The 21,645-nt window shown below is 41.1% G+C and overlaps 1 protein-coding gene across 5 annotated transcripts; it reads right to left on the bottom strand.

The window, feature by feature from the left end:
- Positions 1-1,889: 1,889 nt before the first annotated feature.
- Positions 1,890-21,428, bottom strand: LOC113662180 (ATP-citrate synthase-like). 5 transcript variants are annotated; one of them, XM_047817434.1, is made up of 30 exons: positions 21,228-21,428; positions 17,115-17,281; positions 16,922-17,044; positions 16,733-16,795; positions 16,421-16,611; positions 16,101-16,180; positions 15,788-15,918; positions 15,591-15,709; positions 15,112-15,248; positions 14,912-14,973; positions 14,714-14,831; positions 14,405-14,559; positions 14,201-14,294; positions 13,368-13,424; positions 11,638-11,667; positions 10,475-10,616; positions 9,986-10,154; positions 8,065-8,169; positions 7,639-7,835; positions 7,124-7,205; positions 6,795-6,905; positions 6,575-6,702; positions 5,858-5,951; positions 5,576-5,730; positions 5,241-5,391; positions 4,695-4,838; positions 4,399-4,512; positions 4,083-4,165; positions 3,892-3,968; positions 1,890-3,676 (listed from the first exon to the last, which is right to left on the bottom strand). In XM_047817434.1, exons 2-30 carry the CDS (start codon positions 17,271-17,273, stop codon positions 3,582-3,584), a joined length of 3,366 nt encoding a protein of 1,121 aa, XP_047673390.1. In that variant the 5' UTR covers positions 17,274-17,281; positions 21,228-21,428; the 3' UTR covers positions 1,890-3,581. The 5 variants fall into 5 exon arrangements, with proteins under 5 accessions (XP_047673390.1, XP_047673391.1, XP_027032705.1 ...); XM_047817435.1 differs by lacking the exon at positions 21,228-21,428 and adding an exon at positions 21,006-21,094; XM_027176904.2 differs by lacking the exon at positions 13,368-13,424.
- Between the last annotated feature and the right edge of the window lie 217 nt (positions 21,429-21,645).

A 21,645-nucleotide genomic window follows, 5' to 3' on the forward strand; every position in this document is an offset into this window, starting at 1 on the left:
CGTACTTTTCACACTTCTGTTATGTTCGATCAAAATGACCCAGTCATGCTAAAAAGAAAAGCGATATTAGATGACTAAATGTCTCCTAAATTACTTTTCTACACACCACCTTTAACAAGCAATGGCTATAAAGATCAACACTATTATTAGATTTTTTGGTTTGAGTTATGAGACACACACATCTCCATGCCATTCATACGAACATTCATACGGGGTCTCCCCCTCCTGTCTCAAAGCATGTGCCGACCAACTGGCTCCTATCTTCACCCATATCTTCAACAGATCACTGGAGCTGTGTGAAGTCCCCTCCTGTTTTAAACTCTCCACAATCATCCCGGTCCCCAAGAAACCCTCCATCAGTGGACTGAATGACTACAGGCCTGTCGCTGTTGTCATGAAGACCTTTGAACAGCTGGTATATGCCCACCTAAAGACTGAAACAGAACAGATTCTGGATCCCCTACAGTTTGCCTACTGTGCAAACAGATCAGTGAACAATGCAGTGAACATCGGGCTTCACTACATTCTGCAACACCTGGACTGCCCAGGGACATATGCCCGGATTCTGTTTGTTGACTTCAGTTCGGCCTTTAATACTATAATTCTGGAAATTCTCCACTCCAAACTCCTAAGGCTCACTATACCCCCTTCCATCTGTCAGTGGATCACCAGCTTCCTGACAGACAGGAAACAACAAGTGAGACTGGGAGGTGTCAGCTCCAGCATTTGGACAATCAGCACTGGCGTTCCACAGGGATGTGTCCTCTCCCAACTGCTATTCTCCCTCTACACCAATGACTGCACTTCAAGTGACCAAACTGTTAAACTCCTGAAATTTGCAGATGATACAGTCTCATCCAAGATGGCGATGAGTCTGCATACCGGCAGGAGGCGAAGTGGCTGGTGCTATGGTGCAGTCAGAACAGTCTAGAGCTAAACACCCTCAAAACTGTGGAGATGATAGTGGACTTTAGGAAAGACCCCCCAACACTATACCCCCTCACAATATCCAACAGCCCGGTGTCATCTGTGGAGGCCTTCAAGTTTCTGGGCACTACCATTTCCCAAGACCTGAAATGGGAGTGCAACTTAAACTCCATCATCAAAAAGGCCCAGCAGATGTACTGTACTTTCTACGCCAACTAAGGAAGTACGGTCTGTCACAGGAGCTGTTGATGTTGTTCTACCCTGCAGTTATTGAAACTGTCCTGTGCACATCCATCACCATCTGGTTTTTAGCAGCAACAAAACAGGACAGGAACAGACTGCAATGCACAGTAAAAACAGCAGAAAAATAATTGGTGCCCCACTGCCCACTCCCCAGGACCTGTACAACACAAGAAGCAGAAACCAGGCAGGAAAAATCACCACTGACCCTTCACACCCTGGACACAACCTCTTTCAGCTCCTCCCCTCTGGCAGGCACTACAGAACTTTGCTTACTAAAACTGCCAGACACAGGGACAGTTTCTTTGCCCAGGCAATCACCCTGATCAACAACTCACTATAATTATATTCACTGCTTCTTATCATAAGTACTGCATTATCAGGACTGTCAGTCATCAAATCATCTGTATATATTAGACACACTACTGCTGCTATATATATTGTACAAAAAACATATTGCACAAAATTATTTGCACTCCCACACTTTATGTACATAACTGATCAGTCATGTTCTGTATTCATATTTAATACTCATTCATATTTAATACTCATTCTGTCTATATTGTATCTCACCATCTGCATTGTCTTGTATATTGTAATTTATGTCTGTACTTTTGAGAGTCACAAACAGCTGGAACCAAATTCCTTGTGTGATCCACATTCTGATCTCTTATCCTGTGTGAATTGATCAGAATTACAATACACATGCAGACACTGAGAGATAACCAAGAATGACTTTATTATACTACAATATTACAGTTTTAGGCATAAATTAAAAAAAAAAATTAAGAAAGTAAATGTAACATAGCAAAAGCAGCTCGATTTCACATTTAAATACAGAAACATAAAAACAGTCTTAATGAAGAATTTCCCCCAAAAACCAAAACCCACAGGAAGTGATGTGTGTGATTAGAGAAGGATGCAGGTCATGCGGTCAGGCTGGCGAATGAGAAACAGCGATAACCGAGGCATAGATTGAGGCTGTAACACACACACACACACTCTCACACACACACACACTCTCCCTCTCTCTATCACACACACACACAAATAGTAAAAGCAAACATCAAATTGTCTTCAGTTTCTGTAATGAGCGCAAACTGACCTGACAGAAACAACCTGAACAGCTTTCATTAGTGAGTAAAGCAGGTTTGTGTGTGCCAGTGTTAACATAATCTGTCCTTCATTACAATACCTCTGTGTGTATGTGTGTGAGTGAAGGTCGCACTATTCCCAAGTTAAAATAAACAAAAAAGTGCTCTCTCTCAACAAGAGTAATCATTCCCGCATTTAACGCAACCCTCGTCCACTTCCGCTTAAAGTGACTTTAAGAGCAAAAATGACCAACAATGCTTGACACCGATCTGGAAAAATTTATAACACTAAAGATTTATAAAACTAACTAGCTATCACAGTATACTAACTAATAGGTAGCTAGTCACCAAGCCTGCTTAGTTATCATAGTTGGTTAGTAAGAGTACTAGTCATCAAAGTTACCGTCATGCTATAAGCTAGTGTAATTACTAACAGGTTTCATGACCAATTGTTTTCATGAACTAGAACTCCTGCTAACAAGCTACTGTGAAAACTAGCCAGCTTGGTAACTAGCTTCCTATCAGCTAATGGAATACAAAACAGTAGTTAGTTATGGAACCAGCTAGGTATTATACAAGATGAGAGAAAGCTTGGTAGCAAGATCGCTAGATATCAAGGAAGGTAATTAGTTCTGAAATTGCAACATAATCACACTAGCCAATGTGATAACTAGCTTCCAACTAAGTAGTCCGATCTGCAAAACTAGCTTGTTATGAAACCAGCTAATAAGGTAGTTATCAAGCTTTTAAGGTACTCTTCTAGATCTCAAGCTAAATAGTCAGGAACATAAACAGTTTATTATGAAACCGGCAGGTAGTTATCAAGATGGCTAGTTGTAATGGTTTATATATGATGATTGCTAGTCAATCAGAAAAACACTTAGTTATGAAACCAGCTACTGATCACACTAGAAGGTAATCATCGAGCTGGGTAGTTATTTAGTGGTCTGGTAAGACAACTAATTATCAGATTAGCTAGACAGTTAGTTATGAAACCAGCTGATTGTTACAGTAGCCAACTGGAAGGTAGTTAGTAAACCAATCAGCTAAAATGCTAGCATGCCATCATGACACTGCAGTGTTCTTGCTGTTGGAGTGTGTGTGTGTGATGTTGCTGAAGCACACTTAAAAAGGTGCTAGGGGAAGTTGACTAGTGTGTGTAAGACGCAGCAGAGAGACACAGCGACAGATGTTTAATAAGTGTTCCCCAATCTTCACGTGAACGTAAACAGGGCATTTCATTTACCCTCCACCTCCAGTTTATACTTAAATATTAAACACAGCCTTCAGGGTAAAGACAGAACACGGTGGCCATGACGGTCACATGGACATGTGCTCAGGAAGCACGTAGGAGATATCGTCCCACGGGTGGCGGTACAGGCCCTGTTTCAATCGCTTCTGGTCCAGGTAGTGACCTAGGGAACATGTGCAAATAGATGTTACCACACTAGCCTGAAGGCTGCATCCCAAATCACAAGCTAAACAGTGCATTAGCTTCTTCTGTGCAGTAATCTCATGTGTGCACTACTTAGGGTGTTATCATTGTACACTTAAGTGTTATTTTGTTACACTACTAAGTATATTAACAATGCAGTGTGACAGCCATGTTGTGTTGTGTACACTGCTGTACCGATGAAGCCCATGCTGCGTCCCAGAACAAAAATCCCGTTCAGGGCACCGATTTCCACAAACTCGTCCGCTTCGTCTCTGAGACACACACACACACACACACACACACACACACACACACACGTTACAAACAATGACCTCATTGGCACTCATAGGAAGCACAGTGGTCATAGGAAGTGTTTTAGTGTTTACCGAGTGAATCCTCCACATGTTCGCAACAAGTCCACAAAAGCCACGCCAATAAAACCATCCACGTTCAGGATCAGATTCGGCTTCTGTTACAGACACACACAAGCAAACAAGAGGGAGAGAGAATGCAAGCATAAAGAAACGTTATCATTTGTTCTAGAGATTATAAAAAATTGTGTATTCATTTAAAATAATTGTAAGTATCATTTTTAATATTGAACAAAAATGTTTGAAGCATTCAGAATAAAATCAAAACTAAAATGCTAGATTTAAAATAAACCTGCGGGCAATTGATCCAGACAGACAGACACACACACACCTTGGAGGTGGTGATCTTCTCAACATCAAGGGCGTAGTCCAGCAGCTGTGTGGCAGGAAAGTGCTGCTTCACAAAGTCCTTTAGGATCTGCACTCTCATATCTGGGTTATTAATCTGACAGCAAAAAGCAAAGAGGTGTTTACATTTACAGAATAAAATAAGGTCATATTTAATATTAATAAAGATTTCACTTCAATCCCAGTACACCAGAATTCAAGTTATTTGTGATAATTAAAGATTAAAGCATGCATGCATGCGTGTGTGTGTGTGTGTGTGTGTGCACATGCATGACTCACTGATTTGACACGATGTCCTATGCCCATAATGAGTTTGCCGTCCTTCTTCATCTTGTTGACGAACTCCATGGGCAGCATGCCGCTGTCAAACGCTTTACTGAACTGTTTAGCAGCTGCATCCAGAGCACCACCGAACCGATCACCCTGCCACACACACAGATGTTAAATGGTGCCATAATTTTAAAGAATGGATCTGAATCTTATCATACAATATGACAAATTAAATTCATTTCTTGATATATTCGTTGCTTAAGATTTCAAAATCCACTTTTGTATGTCGCTCTGGATTAGGGCATCTGCCAGATGCTGTAAATGTAAATTCCTGAGCGAGCTTGCTAACTTTAGCTAGGTAGCTAGTAAGAGAGACCCACATTACGATGGAATTAAGATCACTGCTCTACACACCATATAGTAATCTAACAGAGAACAACGCAAAACAGAGCATCAGATTGTTCCCTTCTGATATGGTTATAAAATGATGCACCACCTGTAACCATGTGAATGTGTGGCACAGTAGAACTGTGTAGTGTGTTGTGCAGGACGTACGATGGTGAGCAAGCCGGATGTGAGGCTGGAGACGAGGTCTTTCCCAGCACGGGCGCATACGATGGTGTTATGAGCTCCGGATACAGCGGGGCCGTGATCCGCTGTCACCATAAGACACATCTCAATGAACTGACACGCATAACGGGGCAACCTGCCATGACACACACACACACGCACACACAAATGCATAAATCTTCACAGAAATATGAGCTTCTATTCTTTATTCTGAGGCTGTAATTATCTAAAAACTGATGGGCTGATTATGATGTGGCCTATACAGTAAATACAGCATGTGGTTAAACTGATTCCTACAAGAGATCGCAGGGATACCGTACCTCCTTTGGAACCAGAGCAGGCCGAGAACCCCGCCTAAACCCATCTCCTCCTTAAAGACCTCAGTGATGGGCATGCCAGCGTAGATCAGCTCCTGTCCCCGCTCATCACAGATACTAGTCATGAAGGAGGCTGGCTTACGGATCAGACCCAGCTCCTACACAGACACAGAATTAAAAATATAACAGGTATAATATGGTACACTGAAGTCTGTCATGTTCACAGAGACTGAACTCTACACTGCTGTATGATTGTTTAATGAATAAAGATGTGAAAGGAGTCACCCTGGCCCAGGAATAGTCCATTGGCACGGTAGGAGGGGGAACTTCCTGTGCTGGAACAATGACTCCACTCGCCACTAGATCATCATACACCGTCCTGACCAACACACAACACAACAGCTGTAGTCTAATATTTCATGAGATCGTGGTTCAAGAATCCTAATGTGATTCCAGCACAAATTCTGAAAATGAGTATAATTTCCTGATTTTACAGTGTTTTAAGTATTGATGAAAAAAAATCTTATTTAATCGACCTGTCACTAAATGCCATTTAAATACTTTAAGCTATTTCATGTAGTAAAGACAATATAATAACAGTTTAATAACAATATGTAAACCTTTTTTTTTTTTTTTTTAGAAATATTCGAGAATTATTATTTATTTAAACTATTTTTCCACAATTGTGTACGTTTGTACACAATTTTATTGTTAACATAATTTTTACATAATTATTTATTATTATAGTGGGGACAAATACAAAAAAAATTAATACAAGTCCAATATTAAATGTTGAATTTTGTGTTCCACATTCCTTATATTCTGTAAAGCTGCTTTGAGATGTGCATTAAAAGCACTATAAAAATAAAATTGAATTGAAAACTGAATTAGATTTATCATTAATTTAGAATTAAATTTAAACTTAAAAAATTAGAAAACTTGAAATAATTGTTAATCAGAAATTCTTCAAATAGCCTGCTGTAACACTAAAGGTTTTTGTACCTAATGACATCTCCAAGCTCATCAAAGCTCCTGGGAACATAAACACCAGCCTCCTGCAATGCCACGTTCTTCGCCACAGCAGTCTCAGAGGTCTGATGAGCACATGCACCCGCGTGACCAAACTGCACCTGAAACACAGATTACATGTATAGATGCATGTATATACACATACATACATACATACATACACACACAGACAGTAGAGATGTGTAATACTAACCTCAGAGGAGAAGAGTGTAGCACAGGTACCAATACACCAGCAGACCACAGGTTTAGTGATCCTGCCCTCTCTAATACCATCACAGATCTTATACTCCTCTGTACCGCCGATCTACACGCACACACACACACAGACACACACAGACAGAGACACACACAGAGCAAGATTATTTAACTAGAGACAGAGAGCGGGATCATTTCAGCAGTTTGCATACAGTCACACATTTGATCCAGAGGCATCATTAAAGCAATAGTGTGTGAGCATGTGTGCTTACATAAGTACAACACTATGTAATCCTGTAACTGGTACAGCAGGTAAAACTGTCTCACCTCTCCCAGAACCACAATCATCTTCACCCCGGGCGTGTCCTGATAACGCAGCACGTGGTCCATGAATGTAGAGCCGGGATACCTGTGTTAATACAGGAACATGAGTTGTACCACTGCACTGCTGAATTCTGCATCCCGATTGGTCAGAAGGTGGTGATTAATTCTCTAGAACAGCAGCAGCTATGGTTTTTATAGTAACAGCACATTCGCTGCGTAATCATTGATATTGTGACATTATGGACGATTTAGGAAAGGAGTCTCCAGTGCCCATGCTTTGTAACACACACACACACACACACACACACGTTTAGTTCCTACTGAAGAACAAACATGAGAGTTAACCCGAATCCCTAATTTAAAAGAATTGTTGCCATGGTTACCTGAGAGCCATTAACTTGCAGAGATTATCTAGTAAGGTTCTTTTACTAAACGTAAGCATGTCCTTTGATTTTTACACAACATTAAAAGATTGTTCATGCTGATGAAAGCTCAGGATCTTCTCATGAGCATCTTACCTGTCTCCTCCGATGGCCACGCCCTCGTACACGCCGTCAGTGGAGCGAGATATGATGTTGTTGAGCTCGTTAGACATGCCGCCAGAGCGGGACACGTATGCCACGCTGCCTGGGCGATACAGCTTTGATGCCAAGATATTGTCCAGCATCCCACCAGTGTTCCCAATCTTAAAGCAGCCTGGCTTTATCCCACCCACCTTGAATAGAGCAAATTAGAAAAAGAACAAGCTAAGTGCTGATATTCTGCACATAAATCAGGCACTATATATATATATATATATAAAGTAGATAAATAAATAAAAAAATAAAACTGAGACTACCATAGCCAGGGCATACATGAACATGACAGCCAGGCATACTGATGTATGCACTATTTAAAAGGCAGCACATGAATCACATGTCATGAGGAATGATGAGTAAGTTTACCGTAGCTGGGCCGATGATGGTGACCCCCTTCTCGTCTGCTGTTTTGATAAGTTTCCTTGTAAGCGCTTCAGGAATTCCCTCAGCTATGATTGCTATAGTGTGGATCTAATAAATCATAACATAACACACACATACACACAAATTAGTTTAAAGCACAGAGGAGCAAGCTTTTTACTATTTGTTTTACGATTTTGTTTTTTTCCCCCCTCAGTGCTGATCACTTTACTGCAAACCTTTGTGAGATGTTCTATACGTTCTCAGACCTGCCAACCTTGGAAATAAATTTTTGAGTAGCAACTTAATGCAGCGACACTGCGCGAGGTCAGGCACATTTGCTGGTCAGTGTTGATTAAGTTCACATGCTCACTCATCACAACTTTTTACTTAGCACATAGTTCTCACTCACCACCATATCTAGTTATTCAACATACAAGTAGACCATGAAGAACTCTTTTATTGAAAAGGCAACATAAAAACAAAAACATGTCTTAAACATTACTTAAATACAAATAAATATAAATAACAGAAAAAACAAAGGGCTTTCAAAAGATCTTTTAAACTTTATAAATAACTGAAAACCGCTATGTCCCTTGAACACACATCAGACAACAAAATAAATAAAATCTCAAAACGTGTGACATTTTCACATGAACAATACCTGGCTGCTACTAAAATAAAGAGTATAACGTTATGTGCATGATCGTTTGTGTATAATATCTGCATACTATTTTAACAACTCTATGTATTGCCATAAATTAGATCTAATGAACTAAACAGTAACTTCATATCTGACAACACATACATGTGTTAATTTTCTCAGCAATAATGCAAGACTCTAGACTTCACTATGGTTTTGACTGGCTGATCATATAATAATACCTCCCTCATCATTTCTACTTTCTGCTTCTATTTCCCTGCTTTTCACAAAAAAATCTGATGTCCATCAGATGTGATCTACAGGAGCCAATAACAATCGAGTCAGAAACGATTGATATTTAAAAAATTACATTAGTTTCGTCATGTTATAGCATGACTGCGTGCTATAAAAAGGATACAGACGCTCGCGGATATTGATTTCTGCGTGCTCACGCCAGTTTGTCTTTATAATTAAAGTACGACGGCAATGCGTTTACAGGCATGACTTACGTTTCCTATATAAATACTGGCAAATAAAGTAAAACTTGATCTGTGCGTAAAACTGGCACTATGATTGGTCGAATTATTATTTTCCCAGGTTGCTGCCCAATGCGGTTACACCCATAGGCGCATTGCCATTTGCGCAAATGCACGGACAGTTATACTCAAAGGCATCAATAGTTTTTTACAATGCGTATTTTGAAGTGACAAATCGTAGCAGCGTACTTTGATGTCTAAATGCATAGCTGCTACACAAAATGCGTAAAGGTTGGCAGGTCTGCGTTCTGCATGTTCTGTTTTTTGTGCCCGTTACTCTCACACAAAAACACACTGTGCTGTCATTCAAAGCCTGAAAGTTGTCACACAGTATAACGAAGTTTAAATTTGAATGAAGAATGCTACTTCCATGGTTATTACTGAAGGTGACTGTGTGTGCCGATGAGGGTGGGGCTGGAAAACAGGTGTTGCAGGTGTGACATTTAAAACCCAGTTTTCCAACAAAGTTCAGTCCGAAGTTGATCTCAGGTCTCTTATTTACAACTTATTTCAAACCTCAATGTTAACTTATCGTGAATACTACAGAGCGACAAACAGTTACGAGGCATTAAAGCTACAAAATGTCACTGTATCTTTCCCATACAATCCTTTCACAATTGACTACTGAGGTGGCAGGTGAAAGGGTAGTAAACACCAGCCACACAAGATTAAGATCCTCCAGCAAAACTGAAAGATACTAGCGCTGTGAGATTAGGTACAGAGGTCTGTGGATTGGGACAGCCCTCACCTGCGGGTAGTTCATGGTCTCCATCGTGCTGTCAAAGGCCGAGCGCAGAGATGCAAAGCTGATCAGGACGTCCACTTCTGGGTGCTTCTTCATTGCGTCAGCCATGTTTTTGTACACGGGTAACAGGATCTCCTTATGACCCCAATAGAACTTCTGCTTGTGGTCTCCACTAAACCACATAAACAAACAGGAAAAGATTGATTTAATCGGCAAATGTTGTTGAACCCTGGATTCTGATTGGTCAGAAGGTGTTGACACTATTTTTGTACAATAACAGCTCGTTCGGTTCACGTGAGGTTTTGTGAAAGGATTTAGGGTTTATGGAGGGAGTCTCCAGTGTCAAAGATAAAGCTGCAGGTTTCTATCAAATCTTCAGGACAGAGGAGTTTAGGATTTGCAGTTTCTCCCTAATGTGATAACAAGCTACATCTTATTAACTTCGAGAGACAAAAGTTAGTTAAAACCAAAATTAGGAATCATCATACTTACGTAAAAGGATAAACCATGGCGGCTACTGAGGGCTCATCACGAGAACAAACATAGTCGAAGTCCATCATTCCCTGAACCGCTCGCGTCTGCATCCCCCACACTATGGACTTAGTGTGCTGACTGAACAGAGTGGTAGCTTTGGCTAGAGAGAAACAGAGAGAAAGAAATCTCACATTCCACTAGTCCAGGTTGCTGCTCAAAATTGGCACAAACAGGAACTAATGGTACTCCAGGGTAAGATTATCATCATGTTAACTCCTGATTGGTCAGACTTACTGGACATCATGTACTGTAGAAATGTCTCAAGTATAATATATTTTTGTCATATAAATTCAAACCCCATCAGTACCAACAGCTTCTGCTTGGATCAGTTTGAATGTTACAATAACACACCCATAACTATATGCCTTTAATACCCCAGTGTACCAACCATTATTGCAACCTATTCATCCTCCCAATAAAAAAAAGGCAGGTTTATAAGGTGAAATGTATAAACTTGCTGTAAGCAGAATCAAAATGATCCCTCATACGCTAGTGGAATCTCACGGGAAGTTTAAATGATTTTTAAATCACATCACCATGGGGTTTCCCAACACAGCTTTGATTTTGATCTAGAAATTCGCCACTGCTTTTAACACACCCCCATCACCTTTATCAATAAAGTGTGCACTCGCATCGCAACTGGTGGGGCACCTGAATTCAGGAGTAAGTTATAACTCTTGCCTCTAAGAATATCGTCATTTAGGAAAGAAATGCTCAACTCAATGCAAAACTCTTCAAATTCATTTGCTTAGGGAGTTTTAATACTATGCCAATTAGCAAGCCTGTTGAGCTGGAAGTGCAACACAAAACCCATATACACACACACACACACACACAAAAAAAAACATTCATGTACACTTTCATGTTACATGTAAACATTTACGTCTACATCTTAATGAAAACAGTTGAGGGATTAGAAGGTCTGGGACAGGAGAGTGTTATATAACAGTATTGGAACAAGGCCCACACTGATTTGCAACACCAATCAGTTCATCATGCTCACACCACAGAGCCACAGCAATTCCAGGGGCAAAACAAGAGGGGAGAAAGAGAGACAGACAGACAAATAGAGAGAGACAGAGGCAGAGAGACAGTGCAGCAGCTAGCACACTCGTCCCTACCTCCGCTCTGCTTTGCTGTGCTCTTGTGCTCTGTTCACCACACAACAACACAAATAAATAAAAATAAACATATTACAAATTCAACAAACTTGTTTAAAACTGTGATCACACTTTTAACTGCACCATCATACACACAACCTTTAGAATATAAACATAAGTGTAAGATTCACTTCAGGTTAGTAAAGTCACCCACAACATGCTCCAGTTTACAACAATTAAACACCTTCATTCAGCACATTTGCGTCTGTAACAAGATAAAAACTCAGGGCACTTTCACACGAATTCGTTTGGTTTCATGCTGCATAGTCCCAAGTTCTAATTATATAAATAAGCGCTAATTTGACATTTTTCTTTGCCAAATTGTCACAACACAAGGCATTTCTGTCTGACCACACCATGTTGGATTCCCTTCTTCGATTCAGAGTTGATTCCCTTTCACAAAGCATTCAAGGAGAAGTGTACTGAGATCACTAGTGCCCCTTTTCCACCAGAAAGAACCGGGTGCTGGTTCAGAGCTAGTGCTGGTTCGATGTTGGTTCCACTGGCGATCCTTCTAAGAACCAGTTTGCCTTTCCATCGGCTAGAGAGCAATCACAAAGCCGAGTCTGACATCACGTATACGTCTCATCTTGCCCAGCAACGTTAGCGCAGCAGCGGCAAACACCAACACAACATCAACAATGGCGGATATCGCTTTACTGTTAATACTCATGGCTTTGTGAACCTACACTGGCATCCAAACATGGAGAATCCAACGTGTACGTGCAGCTCCATGTAATTTGTATAAACGGAGGTTGCAATCCAGAAAGTACATAACATTCTTTTATCATTAACACAGAAAAAAGTTAGCCTTAGCATGTAGCTACCTACTATCATGTGTGCTGATAATTGATCATATTGCGGTAAAGTAAAAGTGTATTAAACTTTGCTATACTATGGGTACATTATCAAAGGTGCTAACAGTAACCCCGCCCCAAGTCCCTACTTAAGGAACATTATCAAAGGCGCTAAGTGTAACCCCGCCCCCAGTCCCTACTTAAGGTACATTATCAAAGGCACTAAGTGTAACCCCGCCCCCAGTCCCTACTTAAGGTACATTATCAAAGGCGCTACCAGTAACCCCGCCCCCAGTCCCTACTTAAAATACATTATCAAAGGCGCTACCAGTAACCCCGCCCCCAGTCCCTACTTAAAATACATTATCAAAGGCGCTAAGTGTAACCCCGCCCACAGTCCCTACTCAAGGTACATTATCAAATGTGCTAACAGTAACCCTGCCCTTAAGTTTAGACCAGCAACGTACTTTTTCTGGTTCAGAGCCGGTGCTTTGGGTGTCGAAAAAGAAAGAACTGGTTCTAAATTAGGCGCTGGCTCCGAACCAGCACTCAAACTGCCTCGGTGGAAAAGGGGCATACTACACTCTCTGACCAGAGTGTGATCTTCCTACAGAACCTCAACATTCAAATTACTTAACTCTTCATGTGTGAAAGCACCCTATAAACTGAAACCAGGCATGTGCTGAGAACTGCTTATAAAGCATATCATGATTATTCAGTATTGAGCTTATAGATCCCGGTTTCCCAGAAGAAAATTTGGCACATAAGGGCACATGCCTAGCTAAAAATCTTATCTTAACCTGAATCAAGCAAAATAAATAATCATTTAGCCACTGGGGGAGAAGAGTGCCAGGGAGGAAGAAACAGGAAGTGGCATGACCCGTGATGTCTTACCTTTGACAGCGGTGCTGCATGCACTCTTCACTGACCATGTTTGGCAGAAAGAGGACACTTAAGAGGCGTTGATGTATTTGAAAAAGGAGGAAAGAAAAGAGGGAGAGGGTCATACAAAGGAATGGAAGAAAAGAGGATGAGGGCAAAAATATTAAATCATGAAATAAGAGGAACAGAAATGTTAAAAAGGATGAACAAAAACAGACAAGTAAGGAGAATAAGCAGATGAGGAAGAGGAGCGTGTGTGTTTTGAGAAAGTGTGGCATCTTCAATTCCGGTGAAGGAAGATAAGAATCTTTTGGGTCTCTTGTATTCACTAGATGTTAGATAGTCAAACCGCTAAATTGGGCTGACTGTTCATAAAGAGAGCACAGAAAATACCCAGGGTTCACCCCTTGCAGATTCCCAGACTACCTCCACTCAACAAGGCCAAGCAACTGCTCTACTCTCTATTTCTTCTAGACTGCTGAGAAACGAGTGCCTTTGAGTATTTATTCTTTCAGAAACTACCTAAACCTCATCATTGTAAATAAGGGTAAGCATTACTGACAGTCTTATGGATCACCACTACAGTCAGCTAGTGTGACCTGCCAAAATGCTTCATAACCTGCGGTCAATCTTGCACATCCTTTTCCCATTACTAATAAATGATCCCTCACCAAAAATCACTCCAGTGAGCACCCGGAATTACACAGTACCCCTTCTAAGTGCTCTATGGTCCACACATATGGTCCACTTATATCCTCGCCTGCTCAAGTTGAGCCTCACCCCCTGGAGTTTGGCTGCCAGTGCTACCTCTTTAATGTCACTTTTCTCAGTAGCTTTCTAATTACCTGGTGGAACTCCAGGTTTAGGTTTTTTAGCTGGTGTGATATCGTTGCTAGGTCTGGGTTCAGAAAATGAAGCCGTTCTGGTTGCTGCTGGTGTCTGAAAAGGAAAAAAGAAATCCATAACCAATAAGTATGAAATACATACATAAGTGCACAAATGTATATGAAATTGCCATCAGTATAAATTGCATGATATATCTCACTTACCGCAGCACTGCTACTCGAATTAAGCAGGAAGTTGGCTGTGTGGGCAGCAACCGGAGGCTGATTCGGGATTGGGCGATGTCCAAGTGCCATACCCACAATGGCGGTCATGTGAGTCTCTGTGCCGAACACGTGGATGGGTATCCCAGTGGTCTTTCCTACAAACACATTTAATAAAAGCTCTTAAAGTCTTTTTGAAAAATCAACAGCAGCGGTATTAAACGATTTGGTGAGTGTATTTGAAAATGAAAAATGCTAGACTTAAATCCGTTGAGGAAAAGAAAACACTCAGTTCTTCCATCCTACACTTACCAACTTCTCCCATCACCCTGAGGCCTTCTTGGTAATTCGGTCCTCCTCGACGTACAAATATAGTGACCTCATGCTCCTTCAGAGGAATCTGATAGTCCTTAATGGCTCTCACTATGCCCTAAATATAAAACACGGCCACGGTCCTCAATTATATGCAAAGAACCGGCAAGTGATTGACAGAGTGAGGAAGACTCTTACCTTAAATGTAGCTGCTACGTTGGTGAAGTTAGCGATGCTTCCGCCAATGATCAGAACTTTACCTGTCGGAGAATCAGAGAAACCACCGTGATGAGTAAAGAGTTATTACATGCACCCACTGAAGGCTGTTTCACTAAAGTATTTCTTTAGTAGCAGATCATGCAAGTACCCATCACCCACACCATTGCAGTCACACTCACCATTATTGTGTTTCTCACGAGTCATGAGTGAGAGGATGGTCTTGGCGTAGTCATAGGTCTGCTGTTCACTTGGAGCACCAGAGTACTCGCCGTAGTTCGCCAGCTCGTCCACTCCGCCCAGATCACAAATAGTATCACTGAGACAAAACACACATAATTGAGTATGAAGGTAAAATGAACACATTGTCTATCTTACACATCTTTTTTCCCTCTCGTGGATGAAGAGGAAAGAGAGATTTATTCCACATTAATGAACTTGAAACTTTTTGCAGGACACCAAGTCATATACCAAGCAGTTAAATCGAGAGATTACTACTGAGAGACTGAGGGAAGAAGGCATGATTTACATTGGGAAGGTGTACATAACTGTCCATGAATCCAGATGCTGAGAGGCTCACATTCTGTAGTTTTTATTTTAGGTCATTAATACGAGAGGTGGTGGTGTAAATGTGTTTGTTATCGCTTTTAATTGATCTTACCTGTAGACGACAGAGGCTCCTCCTCCCGCCACCATGGTCCAGATACGCCCTCTGGGGTTCAGTATGGTGAGTTTGAGACTTGCACCGCTCTTAGCATCCAGATCTGCTATGTAGGCTTCCTACACACACACACACCAATAGAGTTTTATTGCTAAACAGGTGATAGATACCCAGAAATGTAGGAATTTCCTACAAACCTCAGGGTAGGCCTCTCTGCCAAAGGGAGGAGGAAACTCCACATCACCCCACTTTGGCTTGCAGATGAAATCGGCCGTGGCGTCTATTTTGGCCGCCATGTCCAGAATGTACGCACCTTCCTGCGTAACGACTGATTAAAAAATTAATTATTTACTATTGCTACAGCACCTCGTTCATCCTGTTTGCATGTAAGGAATAAAATAGTACAGGTTGAGCTGTTACAGAAATCAAATCATTGCCTTTAAGTCAGTAATGTTAAGTAATGTCACTCCAGACCTCAGTGCAATGCACTAGAACATCGGGAGAACATACCGAGAGGGTTGATCTCCAGGTAGGTGAAGTACAAATCCTCGTACAGGTTAAAGAGTCCTACGATAAAACTGGCCAGAAGTCTGTGAACAAAAATAAACATACACTAATACTCAGATTTATTTTGTGACTGTTCAATTCTGGATGGTTGGGAATGTGCTGGATTTTTAACTTTGAAGTAAAGCAGCTACAAATCAAAGGTTTAGGTCAACACCATGCTTGGTTTTAATATGTTATGGCTTCTATAGTAACATAGTACACAGGGACATGTATTAAGGACATGCAGAACAGAATTAAATGTGTGTTTGTGGGTGAACACTCACTCCTTCTTCTCATCGGGGACGTTTGTGAGCAGTTGCTCAGTCACAGAATCAGCAGCAAGTTTCTCATCCACACCGACCATCAGACGCTGGGCCTTGGAGTCGACATCCCCGATGTCCACACCTCCTTCATGATGGAAAAGCACATGATCGCCATCGCGTGTGGCATAGATGCACACATAAAACTCCTCCTCCTGCGAAACAATTCACAGATACACATACACACACACACACTAATGTCACATAAATAACACTGTAATAGTAAACATTATGTAGCAATATATGAATTCTATGTAATGCTGTGTGTGGTATCACCTGTGAGTGTGACACAAATGGCTCGATAAGGAATTTCTTCAGGATCCCCTTCGTCTTTCCAACCTGCATTGTTACAATAATTGACAGACGTTTAAAATCATTTTAAACACTTACACGATTATCTAGCCAGTATGAATTTATTCTAAAAAATGATATATTCTGACAGATACATTTCACCATAGGACTTACTGTGGTTTCTTTCATCATATGTGACTTCAGCCAAACACGAACACCCTGGAGGTCAAGGTTAATGCCCACCAGTCCCAGCTTCCCCCTGCGCTTGATCAGCTGATCGGGCTTCACAACTAATCGCTACGTGAAAGAACAGTTGTGTGAGCATGGCTATACGATACGGTCATAAAAGACACACAAACACACTTACATGAGTCAGGAGCCATGGGTGATCCTGTGTGAGTCGGTCCCAGTCAGTTTCGGCAGTGACGGTGGCGTACAGGAAGCGGTTCTGGACAGCCACTGTCGTACATATGTGTTTATACAGGAACTCCTTCCCTGTCTGCTCAGAGATGGCTTTAGCAGACATTTCGTCACCTACACACAGACACACAGACATCATGAGAAAGAAGCTAGTACAAAATCAATCATGTAAATCAAAATTGTTTAAACTCTACAGCAGGCTGTATGCTATACATGTAGATTTGCATTAAGGGCATTTAGCAGGCAACTTTACCCCGGGCAACATACAAAAGTGCTTCGAAGTCTCCATCAGTGAGTACATCAATACTGGTCACAAACTAAAAATACCATCAGTCAAAACTCTGTTGTGAGGTAACATTTTTTACATTTTAGAAAAGGGCTGATATTTTGGGAAGATGTCCATCTTTACCCATTGTTTGAAGACAGCGTTTCAGCTGTTTTCACATCATTGGAAGGTTCGATCTTCCACTCAGATGCCAGAAAAGAGACGAGTTTTGGTGCCTACCTTGTACCCTGATTGATGGTGGGAGCAGCACTGGAGGATCTGAGGAAGTGTGGTGTAGTGCAAAGACTGATATGAGCTTTGAGAGAAGAGGGAGTTTTGAATCTGTGCAGGTCACTATTGGAAGCCAGTGGAGGGAAATGCAGCAGTGAGTTAGTGTGAGAACTTTGGAAGGTTGAAAACAAGCTTTGCAGCTGTGTATTGGATCAGATGCTGAAGTTGAATTGCACTCAGAGGTAGACCTTCCAGCATTGAGTAGCAGTAGCCCAGTCTCAAAATGACAAGAAACTGAACAAGCTCCTGAGTGGCCTGTGTTGATAAAAAAAAATGGCAAAAAGCTTTTTTACATGCGAGGAGGACAATTGTTTGTCCACGGTTGCCCCAAGGTTGTGAGCAGTTGCAAAAGAAAAGATATATATGAGATTCACTTTTAGGGCATGAGGCAGATCCACAATGACTTACATTTATCTCATTTATACAACTGAGCAAATGATGGTTAAGGGCCTTGCACAGAAGTTGCAGGTTGGTAGTCCTGAGATTTGGGGAAAGTCACGACCTTCCAATCACTAGGCCAACATCTTAACCACTGAACCACCAAGTCCTGCAGGAAATCCAGGGATATCACAAAATCCTGACATGAGAACGAATCATCTGGGATGGCAAGCAGTTAGTTTTTGCTAGGCTAGAGTTAAGGAGAGTTCATCACCTGATGCCCTTTATAATGATATGTCCGCCAGACGTGCTAAGATTAGAGCAGAAGCTGTAGTATTAAAACTCCAGTGAGGATATAACTAACTAAAAGAGAGTATAGAGGTATAAAAGAAGAGGGCCAAGTCCTGAGCCTTGTGGGAAACCAGTGGAGAGTCTGTGTGGAACAGATGTCAAGGAAGCAAACCATTCCCATGCTGCTTTGCAATTTCCAAGACTCCTGAGAGTGGACAAGAGAGTCTTGTGGTGGACTGTGTCAATTGTTTTCAAAAGGTCATGGAGGATGAGGACGAATTGTCAAATGGGTACGGTCAGGACCAGTAGAGAAAACACTAAAGAGTAGGTCCATTTTTTTCCTGTGACAAATGCAGACCTGTGCCAACAGCCCTGCCTGTTGAATCCAGGTCTTATTTAGTGCCAGAAAATCAAAGATGTACAGGGAAGTTAAAGTGGGATGAAATCAGCTTTCCTTACAGCAGACTGGCAATTCCAGAGCCCATCTACCACCACTGTTTGAAATTCTGACAACAGGAAAGGGTGGTTGAGACAACAGAGATGAGTTTGAGGAACATGTCTGTAGTCTAGACAGAGTGAAATTAAGTTTTAAATAAGGTTTACAAATGGGAACAGGACCAGAACCGTACTTGTTTTGACCTCCTAATTAAAATTATGTTTTAAGCCTTAGCAAAATGTCCTTTTAACCTCTGTACATTAGGGCAGTCACATTTAGGGAAGGTGACACTGTACAGCAACACCACAAGAAACAAAAAAATAAATAAACAAACAAACAAACAAACAACTAAATAAAAACAAAGTGGTTTTCAGCAGCATACATGTTCACAATATTCTGAGGTTAAACCTGCTTATCCTGCGCAGCTGAGTCAGTGAACCGTCCACATACACATACACCCAAATAACCAGAGCAGCACTGTTCACACCCCTTACTTTTACACAATACTTTGGTGCTCCTGGAAGAAGAAAACCACAAATATGTCACCTATATATAGTGCTTAGTCCAGCAGTACACTGTAATAATAAAGTAACCATGACAAGAGGTCAAGGAGCAGGGCGCTATATTTGTACTGGCCGAGCCTTTAGTCAACACGCAGCTGATGTTTGCGTTGTAAAAACAAATACATAAGTGGATTATTTCATGAGAATATAATTTTCACTTTTGTGAAATATATCAAACAAGTCCGACAAATAAACAGGTTAAACAACCAGGACAACTCGTCCTGCCACACACACACGCGCGCACACACGCTCACACACGTACACAAAAATGCACAACCTTCTCTCTCTGTGTGCTTGTGAGAACAGTGGAATCAGCTGTATTATTAATGCCAACTGTAAGAATGATGCACATGGAAGTGACAACTCTGTGGTTAAGGCTTCCGATCGGAAGGCTGCGAGTTCAAATCCCAGAACCTCTAAGCTGCCACTGCTGGGTATTTGAATAATGTCCTTAAACCATAACTGCTTAATTGAGACTAATAATTGTCTCCCAAATGTCATAAATGTAAATGTCCACAGGGATGATTTTAAAATATTAAATTATGCCATCATGTTTGCATGTTCATGCACACACATTCTACTCTCAGGATAACTGTATAAAAAGCTAAACAAAGTGTGTAAACAAAGATATTATGGACCACCAATGATTTTACACAAAATTCATTTCAAGGTACTCTGCACATTAGAATTTCATCAATTCCAGAAAATAAACTGCATTTCAACTGCGATAGATAGATAGATAGATAGATAGATAGATAGATAGATAGATAGAAACACTAGATCCAGTGTATCATAGCTTTGGCAAATATTGATGTACGTGTTAAAACTAATTCCAAATTCTAAAGTAAGGAAGTTCGTCTTTATTTAGAGCAGTTCAAGGGCTCACGAGGTGCCCAAAATAAAAGTGCCACAGAGATCGTAAGGTCGATTTCTGATGATCCCACAGACGTCCAAGAGAGCAACAGCAACTGGCTATGCTCTCGGAGTAGGAGGGGCATTCACTCTCCCCTGTCAATCACAGAGATACTAACCAATCAGGGGCTTCAGTGTGGTCATGTATATGGAAGAGGGCAGATAGTGAGTCCCTCCATCTTTACAGGCTTCTTTCTTCCTTACAAAAACGCTTCAATGAAATGAGGTTAACGATTTATAATATTTGTAAGACTTAAAATACTGACAGATACGGCAAAACGTATATAATATTAATAGGATCAGCTGAAAAGTGCAGTTATTTTAATAAATAAATCCAAAACATTGTAAGCTATAATAGTTGTATACAAACACACAACATCCAAAAAAACAACAACAAAAATGTAATAAATGTCTACAATAAGGCTGCTGTATTTATTAAAAGTGGTCGTCAGAAGGCGAAGCTAACTAGCTAGCTCACTTCACTAGAAAAGAAGGCAGTAATGACAACAGCAAAGAACGTGCTAACAGCTAACAAGCTAAACTACAGCTAAAGAGAACGTTTTTACAACGACAACAAAAAAGGACAACAAAGCTGCAAGGACTTAATTAAATAAGCTAATCGAGCTTAGCCTGCAAATCTCCTACACATTAATTCATTGTTTTTTGTTAGTTTTTTTTTTTCACATTAACAAAACCACCTACTGTCAAAGTTGGTCAGTGTTACTTTTGCTAACCGGAACGGGTCACATCTTAAACGGCTCTCTGTTCCCTATGTAGTGTGTAGGGTCTAACTCACTATGTAGTGTGTAGGGACTACTTTCGTGTCCTACATAGTGCACACGTGTACACTACACGGCGCAAATTGAGACACGACCAGGCTAGGGCTAAATATAACGTTAAGTCGTCAACCTTGGTAAGTCTTACCGTGCAGATGAAGAACCGCGCGGATAAGCTAACACCACGAGAGCTTGTTGTGTTCCTGCCGAGAGGTGCGCTAATGCTAACACGGCTAAACCGTACACAGGCAGGCACCGACAGCACGAAAGCTCACTCACTGCCGGTACACTTCAGCTTGTGTCGCCAGACTCTCGCCTCATCATCTCGCCACAGCGTTACTCCACTCTGATTGGCACGAAAGTTGCACCACGTGACCGTAGACGCCAACGCACAGCGTTTTTTCACCTTCCAACCGATTCACCAAAATGTTTTCAATAAAATGGTTAAGTGAACTAAACGAAACGCCATAAAGAATTAGCCGTATGATCATCTGTTATTTTGTTCTGTGGATACCATTAGGGTTAAATTGTTTTGTTAAGTTAATCTTGCTTTATGTTTCATCGTG

This window comes from Tachysurus fulvidraco, chromosome 8 (genome assembly GCF_022655615.1).
Source record: "Tachysurus fulvidraco isolate hzauxx_2018 chromosome 8, HZAU_PFXX_2.0, whole genome shotgun sequence".
NCBI lineage: Eukaryota > Metazoa > Chordata > Actinopteri > Siluriformes > Bagridae > Tachysurus > Tachysurus fulvidraco.